Raw genomic sequence first — 10,926 nt, 5'->3', positions numbered from 1 at the left:
AGTGCATGCTGGAAAAGATGCTTATATAGCGTGCGCGACCAAAAAAAGCGCTCCAGCAGAAGCTGTAAAATAGAGCACGCACAAAACAAAGCCATAAATTTAGTGCACGCGGGCTGTGGGGCTGCATATTTGAGGCGCCGGCTTGTGCGTGCGGTCTGCTACATGTGGGACCGCCGGGTTGGGCGCCATGTTTTTTTGCGTCTGCTAAACCTCCCGCGCGCAAAAACATTATTTCAGCGCTGCAAAACCTTTTTAGTGGGTCGCGCTAGCATGCGTCCGTTGGAGATGCTCTTATAGTAAATGCTTATACTTTTAAACTTGTTCAAATTTTATGAAGTTTGATTTCAGTCAACTCTAATATGCAAAGTAAATAAAAACGAAGGGAGTAACGCGCCCAAGACTGCTGACTTGCTGAATTGAGCTATTACGTGATGTGCGTACGCGTAGGGCCCAGCTCTCGGTGCTGGTGTCAGAAAAAAAGCTCAAAAGCGTCGGTAGAAAGGGTCAACAAGAAGCTACGCTCCGCCGACCTTCAGACGCCTCCAAAAAATTTAAGCAATGGCAGTCTTTTGGTTTGGTCCGGTGTCAAGAGCTCATTGGTTGTAACTCGTCGACCCCGGCCAGGCATGTCAGTGACAAATATCCTACCACAGCAAGCACTACAATTTGCCTACATGTTTTTTTGAACCAGGCTTCACCCATTTTTACTACTTGCATAATGATAGTATCGAAAAAACTTTCCTGCGAACTAATCTGTGGTTGGATGGTTAGGAGGACAGTGTATCCATTTCTCATCAGGGTTGAAGTTCTAGACTTGACATTGATACTCGCATTAAAAATTTATTTTAGGCTTCCGAGGATATTCGTTCAGTTGGAGAAGATGTTCCCATCAACTACGTTGCGCCTGTGGTGACTTCGTAAAATCTCAAGATGCTATGCCGACTCATTCTCTCGGAGGTGCCCATAGGGGTAAGGTGTGCGTGTGTGGGTTCATAGGGGTAAGTGTATGCTCACGTATGTGAGCGACTTCGATTGTATTGCGTTAAAAAAGGGGGTGTCCCCGCTTTATATACTCCCTCCGGTCCTTTTTAGTTCGCATATAAGATTTGTCTGAAGTCAAGCATCGTAAAGTTTGACCAACTTTATAGAAAAAAATATCAACATTCACAATGTGAAATCAATTCCAGTAGATACGTCATGACTTAATGTTTCATATTGTACAACTTTAGCATGGTAGATATTAATATTTTTCGATATAAATATGGTCAAACTTTGTGAAGTTTGACTTCAGACAATTCTTATATGCGAAGTAAAAAGGACCGGAGGGAGTATAAAGCAACCACCACCGAGCCAACCGATGCAAACCACACAGATACAAACGCACGCGACCACACCAAACACAGCCAAGGCAGGATACAAAACACTGAGAACGGTCTCACTGCCCCAAACAACTTCAAGTCAACAACAGATGAACAATAGGCATCACTATGGAGTCGCCGGGACGATCCTCAACTGTGGACAAGCCACTGCAAAGAGACAAAGGCCGAGAATGATAAATCATGGACTTCAAAGCAAGACCTTCAGGAAGGGAACGACGCCGGAGCGCCACCATCGCTCAATTCGAGGATAAGGGTTAGCACCACAACGAACAATGAGTATCCGCGACACCGCCTTCAAAAATGGGACGACGCTAGAACGCCGCTGCCGACGGCCTGACAAGTCATAACAGGTTCTCACCCCGACCAACACTCACCGTCCTCGAATTGTGGCACGGTCGATTGCACCACCACAGCGGACATCACACCCAGGCCACCACCATGCCACACGGCCCTGGTCACCAGACATCATCTGAGTCGCGTGCTCCGCCCCCGATCACCGAGGCTCCCACCACACCAAGGCTGCCGCCCGGTCATCCATGGCACCATCTCCATCCCCGCCCCATGCTCATAACCAAGACGATCGAAGAGACGGGCATAATGATAATACAGTGATGGACATACAACAAGAGGTAAAATGAAATGAAATAGCGAATTTGTAGAATTACCAGGCATTAATTGCATACATTTTCTATGTACAGTTGAAACAACAAACACCACATGAAAGAGGACCACATGAAAGTGGCAAAGTGTCATTTTCTTTAGTTTTTCGGACATGGGAATGTTTTGCTCTGGAATTCAATGAATTACAAGACCTTTCCACATGGAGAGAAAATTTGCAAAAACAAAAATGATGTGCAAATAGATCGTACTACAAGGCAATTTACAGAAGTGAAGTTACATTTGTTGACCATCTAGCATTATTGTCAAACTACCGATCGAAGTATTACCCGTGGAAAGCCGATATGGTCGATTAGGCAAGTAACATCAAAATAAGGAATTTTCCAGAGGTTGTATTTCCTCTCGGGCTGGTTAGCACACTGTAAGTAGATGCATTATAGTCAGATTTTTTTTTTGTGAGTTCATTATAGTCAGATTGTCGATTATGTACAGTTGAAAACCAACTGAATGATCCGCAGATTGTATTTCCTCGGGGAATGATTAGCGCGACGAAAACATTATTTTGCCGGCAGAGAGAAAATAAAAATTCGTCTTGTTATTTACAAGGAAAACCTGAGACGCCAGAATATATGAATCAATTTTGGAAATGCAACCAACAAAGGCTACATACTACTAGCACCTTGGTGGTGTGGGCCCACAGGCAGAGAGACCGGGGTGGCGACCAGCGTTTTCAACCCATGGCCCACATGGCAGTGCGCACCGCACCTATAAAGGCAGCAGGCCGCACCCCCACTCCCACGCTTCGTCCCCCACCTCCCACACCTCTTCTTCCACCTCCCGCACCTATAAAATTATCCCAGCAAACCGCCCACCTCTCCCCTCTCTCCCTCGCTCTCGCGGCACGTCAACCCCATTATCCTCCTTCCTCCCCCTCCCGCGGCAGATTGCTCGATCAAGTCAAGGTAACCGCTCCTGAAAGCCCTGAGCTACCGCCTCGATCCTCCATTGATTCTTGCCTACCTCTGCTCTGCTTTCAAGAACAGTTTCCTACTTTTCTTCTTCCCCGCACCGCACCACTGAGCGCATAGTCTTTCCCGTGCTTTCTTCACTGCCACGGCCATGGGATGCTCTTGCGAATTTAGGTCCGTGTACGCTGTGGAGAGTAGAGATTGTGGTGGAGAAAATGGGTGTCTTTCCAGTTCTTGCATCTACTTACAGAAAAAATCTGACTATATCGGCCGGTTCAAATGGTGATTTTGGGGATGAATGTGTACCGGCCGGTGCCTTGAACCGGCCGTCGATGCATGTGCTCCGTCTGCTCGCTTGCTTGATGATTTCTGAACTAGATCGGCCAAACATGATAGATTTATCTAGTAGTAGTACGTATCAGATTGGCACCGCCCCTCCACTTGGTTGGTTTTGCTTTATTCTTCTTGCCCGGTCTGCTCTCCTCTGCTCTGCTTGAGCTCTCGTTTACTTTACTCTTCCTCCTCCAGCTCCAGCAGAGCTGTATTACCGGAGTAGTTTAGTTCAGCACCAAGCACCAGTAGTTTATTCGCACCTCCCTCCCCTACATGCCTACATTTTTAATAAGTAGATTATTAGTCAGTACTGGACTACTGGTGCCGCTTGAGATTTAACACTTTTTGCGACGTTCTTTACACCTAGTTAAAGAGCCAAGAATCGGAGCTGTTGTATTGTATCCGATTCGATTCCGGCCTGGAGTAGTCAGTCCCTCATCACATATCATCATCTCTTTACAGATTGACGGACGCGGACAGAGCATCCAGGAGACTGGTCGGCAGATCGAATCATGGCGACGGACAATGCAAGAATCCCAAAGGTATGGTTTCGAATCAATCTCTGGATTCAGGAACACCGTTCTCTTTCAAATTTCTTCCTTCTTTTATTTATACAGAGACTAATTTTCGTTCGTTTGTTTGTTTGCGCAGTCGTCGTCGTGGCCGAGGAGGACGAGGACGGCGGTGAGGAGATGGCTGAGCCTCAAGAGCAACGCAGAGCCGTCCTTCCATTCAGACTGCACCAGTAAGTCGATCGCCATGATCCATCAAAGAAACAACCATTTCTATCTATTATTGTTCTTGGAGTTCCATCTAACAAAACCTCCGACAGGATAGTTCTCCAACGGTTAACTAATCACACGAACATCAACTAACTCTGCGTGTTGTCTAAAATTCGATCAGGTGATAGGTTTGGCAGCAGAGGGCAGGAGCAGGGGAGGCGCAAGAGCTGCTCGGACAGGGACGGCAGCCGGCGAGATCTGTCAGGTACGGACCACTTACCAAACTTTTACTGTCACAGCAACTGCTGGTGCTGTTAGCTGCAACAACGGCAACAACAACAACAACAAACAGCTCTGTACATCTTTGTCCCCAGATAAAACCATCAAAAGAGACACACACACACAGACATAGCAGCAACTGTTTCATCACACGAGATGGAACAGTTTTGTAATGGAGCCGAATGAACGAACGTGGTCTGAATATCTTGTTGGTCTGGATTGTTGTTTGTTTGTGCGTGCGTAGGTGAAGCAGGGTGGTTGGTGGAGGAGGGGCGCGAGAATCTGATGCCTCCCCACCCGCGGTATGGGCCGGGCTCGTCGTGGCAGCCTCCCAAGGAGCTCAGGTCAGTGACTCACACACGAGTCCTGATCTTCATGCGTCAATGTCTCTGCACTTCAATTGCTTTTTCCTTATCATGTCGATTGTCAACGCATATAAATCTGCGTGCATCATGTGCATATGGAACAAGAGCTCCATACCTAGTGAAGCAAACGAACAAAATACAGCCTGTTCTCTGAAAGTCCGAGCATCTTTTTTCTATTATTGGGTTCAGAGAGAAAACACCCTACTACCAGTAGTAGCATATTTAGAGAAAGTCGGAATATCAACTAAGCGGATGGGGTTGAGTTGAGGCGATGGACTTGCGCTTACTGAATGATTGATTAAACCATGTTGATTCATGTGCAAACAACATTTCGATTCCATTCGCAAAAATGGGACATGTTGATTCATTTCTGGATAGTTTATACCGTACAGTAATTAACTGTATTTTTGTATGTTTATAAAAAATACAGGGTGCTGGTGGGGACGTGGAACGTGGGCGGCAGAGCTCCGCACCAAGGGCTCGACCTCTCCGACTGGCTCCTCGACCAACATGCCTCTTCCTCACCTCCCCACATCTATGTTCTCGGGTACGTATGTGCATACTACTCGTGTCGATATACTGTTTTCTGGTAGTGCGTTGAACTCGTTTGTCTCTTTCGTTTTGTATCGGTGGATATAGCCTTCAGTTATGATTTATGGAAATAACATACGTAGTGTAATGAACTAATGATGCACACATTGGGTTACTTGGAAAGTGTACTGGTTGAAATTGCCACTCACTCAAAGGAATGCTGTTGAGTGAGTACTGAGGCTGATCACAATGGGGAGGAACTTAGGAGTAACATCACACACTCCAATACAACTTTGCTTATGTGGCACATATTTAACGAAGAGAGAGGTGCTTGTGGTAACTAGCTAAGTTACCGGAACATCACACACTCCAAAAAACAATGAGTCTATAACCTAATAAATACATCGTTGCATGACACTACATAGATGTTCCTACCCACTATGAAGATAGTAACATAGTAACATAGTTACTGAAAGGAGTTGGTAGGAGTGAACTTTAATTTGTGTGGATTTCAGTGCAGAGCGCAAACCCATATGCCGGCCAGAATCATGACAGGACGTCGTGTACCTTACCTTACTTGCATAGGAGTGAGTATTTTACCTGTAGTACATATTGTCATGGGTTTCAGAGTTGGACTTATGCAACTAATCATGATTAGTCATCCCATCACTCCTCAAAAACTATAATTGGTGTAGTTCAAGGTGAGTACGAGAGATGTTGATGTAGTTAAATTTACTTACTAGATCAGCGTAAACAAAGTCATGCTGTCGTGTGAAACGGTGACATAATGATGGAGTATATAGAGTGATTCTGAAGTTTGATTAAGTTAATTCTTGTGTCACAGCTTCCAGGAAATAGTGCCGCTGAACGCTGGGAATGTTCTCGGCGCGGAGGACAAGGGCCCTGCTTCCAAGTGGCTCGACCTTATTGGGCAAGCCTTGAATCCTTCCTCCTTGGAGAGAACCAACAGTTATCACCACAGTCACCGGTGCACCGCTGCCGAGGAGGCGAATCCTGAATGTAGCCAAAAGGCCAAGGTCATCTTCTCGGACATACCGGTGATGGATGATGCAGTATCAGAGCTTGAGGAGGAGGAGGAGGAGGAGGAGGAGGATAGCGAGCCTTCCACGTCGAACCCGGAGTCGAGCAGCGAGGAGGAGACGAGTGAGTTTGCGACGATGTTGCGAGAGAGGGCGAGTCATGGATACCGACTGGCTGCTAGCAAGCAGATGGTGGGCATCTTCCTCTGCGTGTGGGTCCGGGCGGATGTTATGCCACGTGTCACCGGGCTCAGGGTCTCTTGTGTTGGCAGGGGCATCATGGGGTACATGGGAAACAAGGTGAATTTCCGCAAATAATAGAATCATGAAATTTTGCAAATTTAATTTGTGCGAGTTGATATTCAGAAAAGTTGTTGCTGAAATGGTTGCGGATATGTGATAGGGGTCCATCTCGATCAGCCTGACGCTGCAAGGTGGCAGCTCGGAGGCGGCGTCGACGAGCCTGTGCTTCGTGTGCACGCACCTGGCGTCCGGCGAGAAGGACGGCGACGAGGTGCGCCGGAACAGTGACGTGGCCGAGATCCTCAAGCGGACGAAGTTCCCGCGCCCCCACCGCTTCTCGAAACTGCCGGCGGCAGCACCGTCGTCGCCGGAGACCATCTTGGAGCACGAGTACGTACGACACCAAACCAAAGTCACATCTTCTTCTGATCATCTGAACTGGACTCTGCCTCTGACCGTGGCGTTTTGGAACGGCAGCAAGGTCATCTGGCTGGGCGACCTGAACTACCGTCTGTCGTCGACGGGCGGCGGCGGCGGCGGCGACGGCGAGACGCGGGGGCTGCTGGAGCGGAACGAATGGCGGGCGCTGCTGGAGCGCGACCAGCTGCGCGCGGAGCAGAGGGCCGGGCGTGTGTTCGGCGGCGGTTGGGAGGAAGGGGAGATCCGGTTCCCTCCCACGTACAAGTACCTGGCCGAGTCCGACACCTACGCCATGGCCGCCCTGAGCTCCTCCGCCGCCGCCGGGAGGCCGTCGCGGGAGAAGAAGAAGCGCACGCCGGCATGGTACGTAATTGTTACTCCGTAATTAACCATTTGTCAGCGCTAAAAAGTGCATCTGACCCAAGGATCATGCGAGCGTCAGTTCGGTTAGGAGCTAATCAATCAGAGGTTCAGAGGTCTCACATGGCGTGGTCCGTGCGTGCTCATGCGAGACCTGAGAAGATCATGGCGGAGCACTCACTGCACACTGCATCTGCATGATTTGAGCTTAGGCACATGCTCTGCGATTAGCTCAGACTTGAATTAATTAGTGAGGCTAGCTAGGGTGGCGTAGACTCCATGGTGACCAGTTCTTGTCGCGCCAAGCTAGTCTCCATGAGGAATCTACCTACCTAGCGGTGCAGCAGATGCAAGCTTTGTGCATGCACTGCACGTAGTAGTTAACTATACTCCAATGGCCACTCGCCGCCATGATCTACCTAGCGCTAATTAATCTACTGCTGGCTAAACTAGTCTGCTAATTCCTTCGAGGCTTCGACGACCATGTCGCTGATGGTTAATTTATTGGGTGGTGGTATTGCAGGTGCGACCGCATCCTGTGGCGCGGCGAGGGCGTGGAGCAGGCGTGGTACGAGCGCGGCGAGTCCCGGTTCTCCGACCACCGCCCCGTCAACTCCCTCTTCTCCATCCGCCTCCACCACGCCGACGACGACGGCAGCAGCCTGCCGGCCACCGCCAAGACGTGCTGCCGGCAAGGCAGGAGGCGGCCACCCGGCAGCAGGGCGATGACGTCGACGACGGTGCGGGAGGCGGTGACACGCGGCGGCGCGGTGATCGAGGCGGAGGAGATGCTCGTCGAGAGGCTCGTGCCACCGCGGGACTGCCGCTGCCTCCGGTCCTCCAGATTTTGACACAGGTGAACATCGACAGACAAGGACAGAAACGGCAGCAGCCTCAAAAGGTGGCCGTCCCGGCGCACGCGGCACGCCTGCCGGCCGGCTTTCTCTGAAACAGAGGCGAGCCCAGCCCGGCCGAGAGCGTAGCCTGCCCGTGGTGCGTGCGTGCACCGGCCGGCAGGTGGCGTACGTGGTCATGATTGCTCGCCATTTGCAGCAATTTTTACTCTGAGACTTGAGAGTGCGAGGTGGAGGACGAGAGACATTCTTCTCGGGAACGCGCAAGCTTTTCAGGGTGGATGCATGCTGCCTTCAGAGTTCAGAGGAATCTTCTTAGAGTAATTTTTCCTTCATGTCTAAACTTTTTACAGTATGTAGACAAGGGGTATAGTATAGGATAGGAAATTAGGAATGCTCTTTTTGTCCTCTTTTCTCTCGGATCATCTTGTTCTGGACGTAGATAAGAAAAACTGTAATCCGATCCCAAAATTGCTTTCGGTTCATATCATATATACTCCTTCCTTTCCGGTTTATAGGACTTATCTCAAAATTTTTGTTTTTCCATTTCATAAGGCTCAATTTGGTTGTTTTCCATCACATGTTCAGATTTCAAGGTGCATTAAATCATTGCATGCAAGTACTAAGAGAAAATTGACCAATACATGTAATTTATGCATGCATGCATTGCAATTAATGCATTGGTAAACATACTTTTTAAAGAAAACAAGAGCATTAATTGGGTGCTTTTGCAAACTACAAAAAGTATTCCATCACTCACCATCTACCTTGGTTGGTGAGAATTTTGAATTGAGCCTTATAAACCGGAAAGGAGGGAGTATGTATACAAGGAAATAGGTTGTTTATCCAAGTTGTTGTAAAGGTTCTGGGAAATTCCTGATGCATTCCAGTTCAACACATGTTCTGCTGTAAATGTTACTCCCTTCGATCCAAATTAATTGAGCAGCATCTTAGACAATGTTTTATAGAGGTTGCTTCAATTAATTCAGGTCCAAGGGAGTAGTATTTCTTATTGATTTAATCCCTAAGTAAATCATGAACATGTCAGAACGTATTAAACATAGAACCGAAACATCTACGAACACAATATATATGACTAGCACATAAACAAATAAATAGGGGATGAACTATGAAAAAGAAATATGATTTTTTTCTCCAAAAGGACCGACCACCTACCGAGTGGAATTGACGGAAAGGACCACCTTTGGGTCACATGAAGGAAATATGCCCTAGAGGCAATAATAAAGTTGTTATTTGTATTTCCTTATATCATGATAAATGTTTATTATTCATGCTAGAATTGTATTAACCGGAAACTTAGTACATGTGTGAATACATAGACAAACAGAGTGTCACTAGTTTGCCTCTACTTGACTAGCTCGTTGAATCAATGATGGTTATGTTACCTAACCATAGGCATGCGTTGTCATTTGATTAACGGGATCACATCATTAGAGAATGATGTGATTGACTTGACCCATCTGTTAGCTTAGCACGATGATCGTTTAGTTTGTTGCTATTGCTTTCTCCATAACTATACATGTTCCTATGACTATGAGATCATGCAACTCCCGAATACCAGAGGAACACTTTGTGTGCTACCAAATGTCACAACGTAACTGGATGATTATAAAGGTGCTCTACAGGTGTCTCTGATGGTGTTTGTTGAGTTGGCATGGACCAAGATTAGGATTTGTCACTCCGATTGTCGGAGAGGTATCTCTGGGCCCTCTCGGCAATGCACATCACTATAAGCCTTGCAAGCAATGTGACTAATGAGTTAGTTGCGGGATGATGCATTACGAAACGAGTAAAGAGACTTGCCTGTAACGAGATTGAACTAGGTATTGGGATACCGACGATCGAATCTCGGACAAGTAACATGCCGATAACAAAGGGAACAACGTATATCGTTATGCGGTTTGACCGATAAAGATCTTCGTAGAATATGTAGGAACCAATATGAGCATCCAGGTTCTGCTATTGGTTATTGACCGGAGACATGTCTTGGTCATGTATACATAGTTCTTGAACCCGTAGGGTCCGCACGCTTAATGTTCGGTGACGATTGGTATTATGAGTTTATGTGTTTTGATGTACCGAAGATTGTTCGGAGTCCCGGATGAGATCAGGGACATGACGAGGAGTCTCGAAATGTTCAAGACGTAAAAATCGATATATTGGAATGCTATATTCGAACATCGGAAAGGTTCTGAGTGGTTCGGGTATTTATCGGAGTACCGGAGATTTACGGGAATTCGCCGGGGAGTATATGGGACTTATTGGGCTTTAGGGGAGAGAGAGAGGGGCTGCCTAGGGCAGGCCGCGCCCCCCCCAAGGCCTAGTCCGAATTGGACTAGGGGGAGGGGTGGCGCCCCCTCCTTCCTTCTCTTCTCTCTTTCCCTTCCTTCTCCCATACTCCTATTACTTGGAAGGGGGGATCCTAATCCCGGTGGGAGTAGGACTCCCCAGGGCGTGCTATAGTAGAGGGCTGGCCCTCCCCCTCCTCCACTCCTTTATATACGGGGGAGGGGGAACCCCATGGACACACAAGTTGATCATTGATCTTTTAGCCATGTGCGGCGCCCCCCTACACCATAATCTACCTCGATCATATCGTAGCGGTGCTTAGGCGAAGCCCTGTTCCGGTAGCATCATCATCACCATCATCACGCTGTCGTGCTGACAAAACTCTCCCTCGACACTCTGCTGGATCGTGAGTTCGTGGGACGTCATCGAGCCGAACGTGTGCAGATCGCGGAGGTGCCGTACCTTCGATACTAGGATCGGTCGATCGTGAGGACGTACGACTAC

The 10,926-nt window shown here is 48.0% G+C and overlaps 1 protein-coding gene across 1 annotated transcript; it reads left to right on the top strand.

The window, feature by feature from the left end:
* The first annotated feature begins 2,827 nt into the window (after positions 1-2,827).
* On the top strand, positions 2,828-8,597 carry LOC119360409 (type I inositol polyphosphate 5-phosphatase 8-like). Its single transcript, XM_037626062.1, has 10 exons — positions 2,828-2,959; positions 3,761-3,840; positions 3,950-4,043; positions 4,202-4,285; positions 4,544-4,643; positions 5,095-5,211; positions 6,040-6,535; positions 6,639-6,868; positions 6,956-7,261; positions 7,782-8,597. The coding sequence occupies exons 2-10, from the start codon at positions 3,811-3,813 to the stop codon at positions 8,107-8,109; spliced, it is 1,785 nt and encodes a 594-aa protein (XP_037481959.1). The 5' UTR covers positions 2,828-2,959; positions 3,761-3,810; the 3' UTR covers positions 8,110-8,597.
* The last annotated feature ends 2,329 nt before the right edge of the window (positions 8,598-10,926 follow it).

The sequence above is a fragment of the Triticum dicoccoides genome, chromosome 1A (genome assembly GCF_002162155.2).
Source record: "Triticum dicoccoides isolate Atlit2015 ecotype Zavitan chromosome 1A, WEW_v2.0, whole genome shotgun sequence".
Lineage (NCBI taxonomy): Eukaryota > Viridiplantae > Streptophyta > Magnoliopsida > Poales > Poaceae > Triticum > Triticum dicoccoides.
Note: the sequence above shows the minus strand (reverse complement) of the source record. Positions and strands in the feature narration are given on the sequence as shown.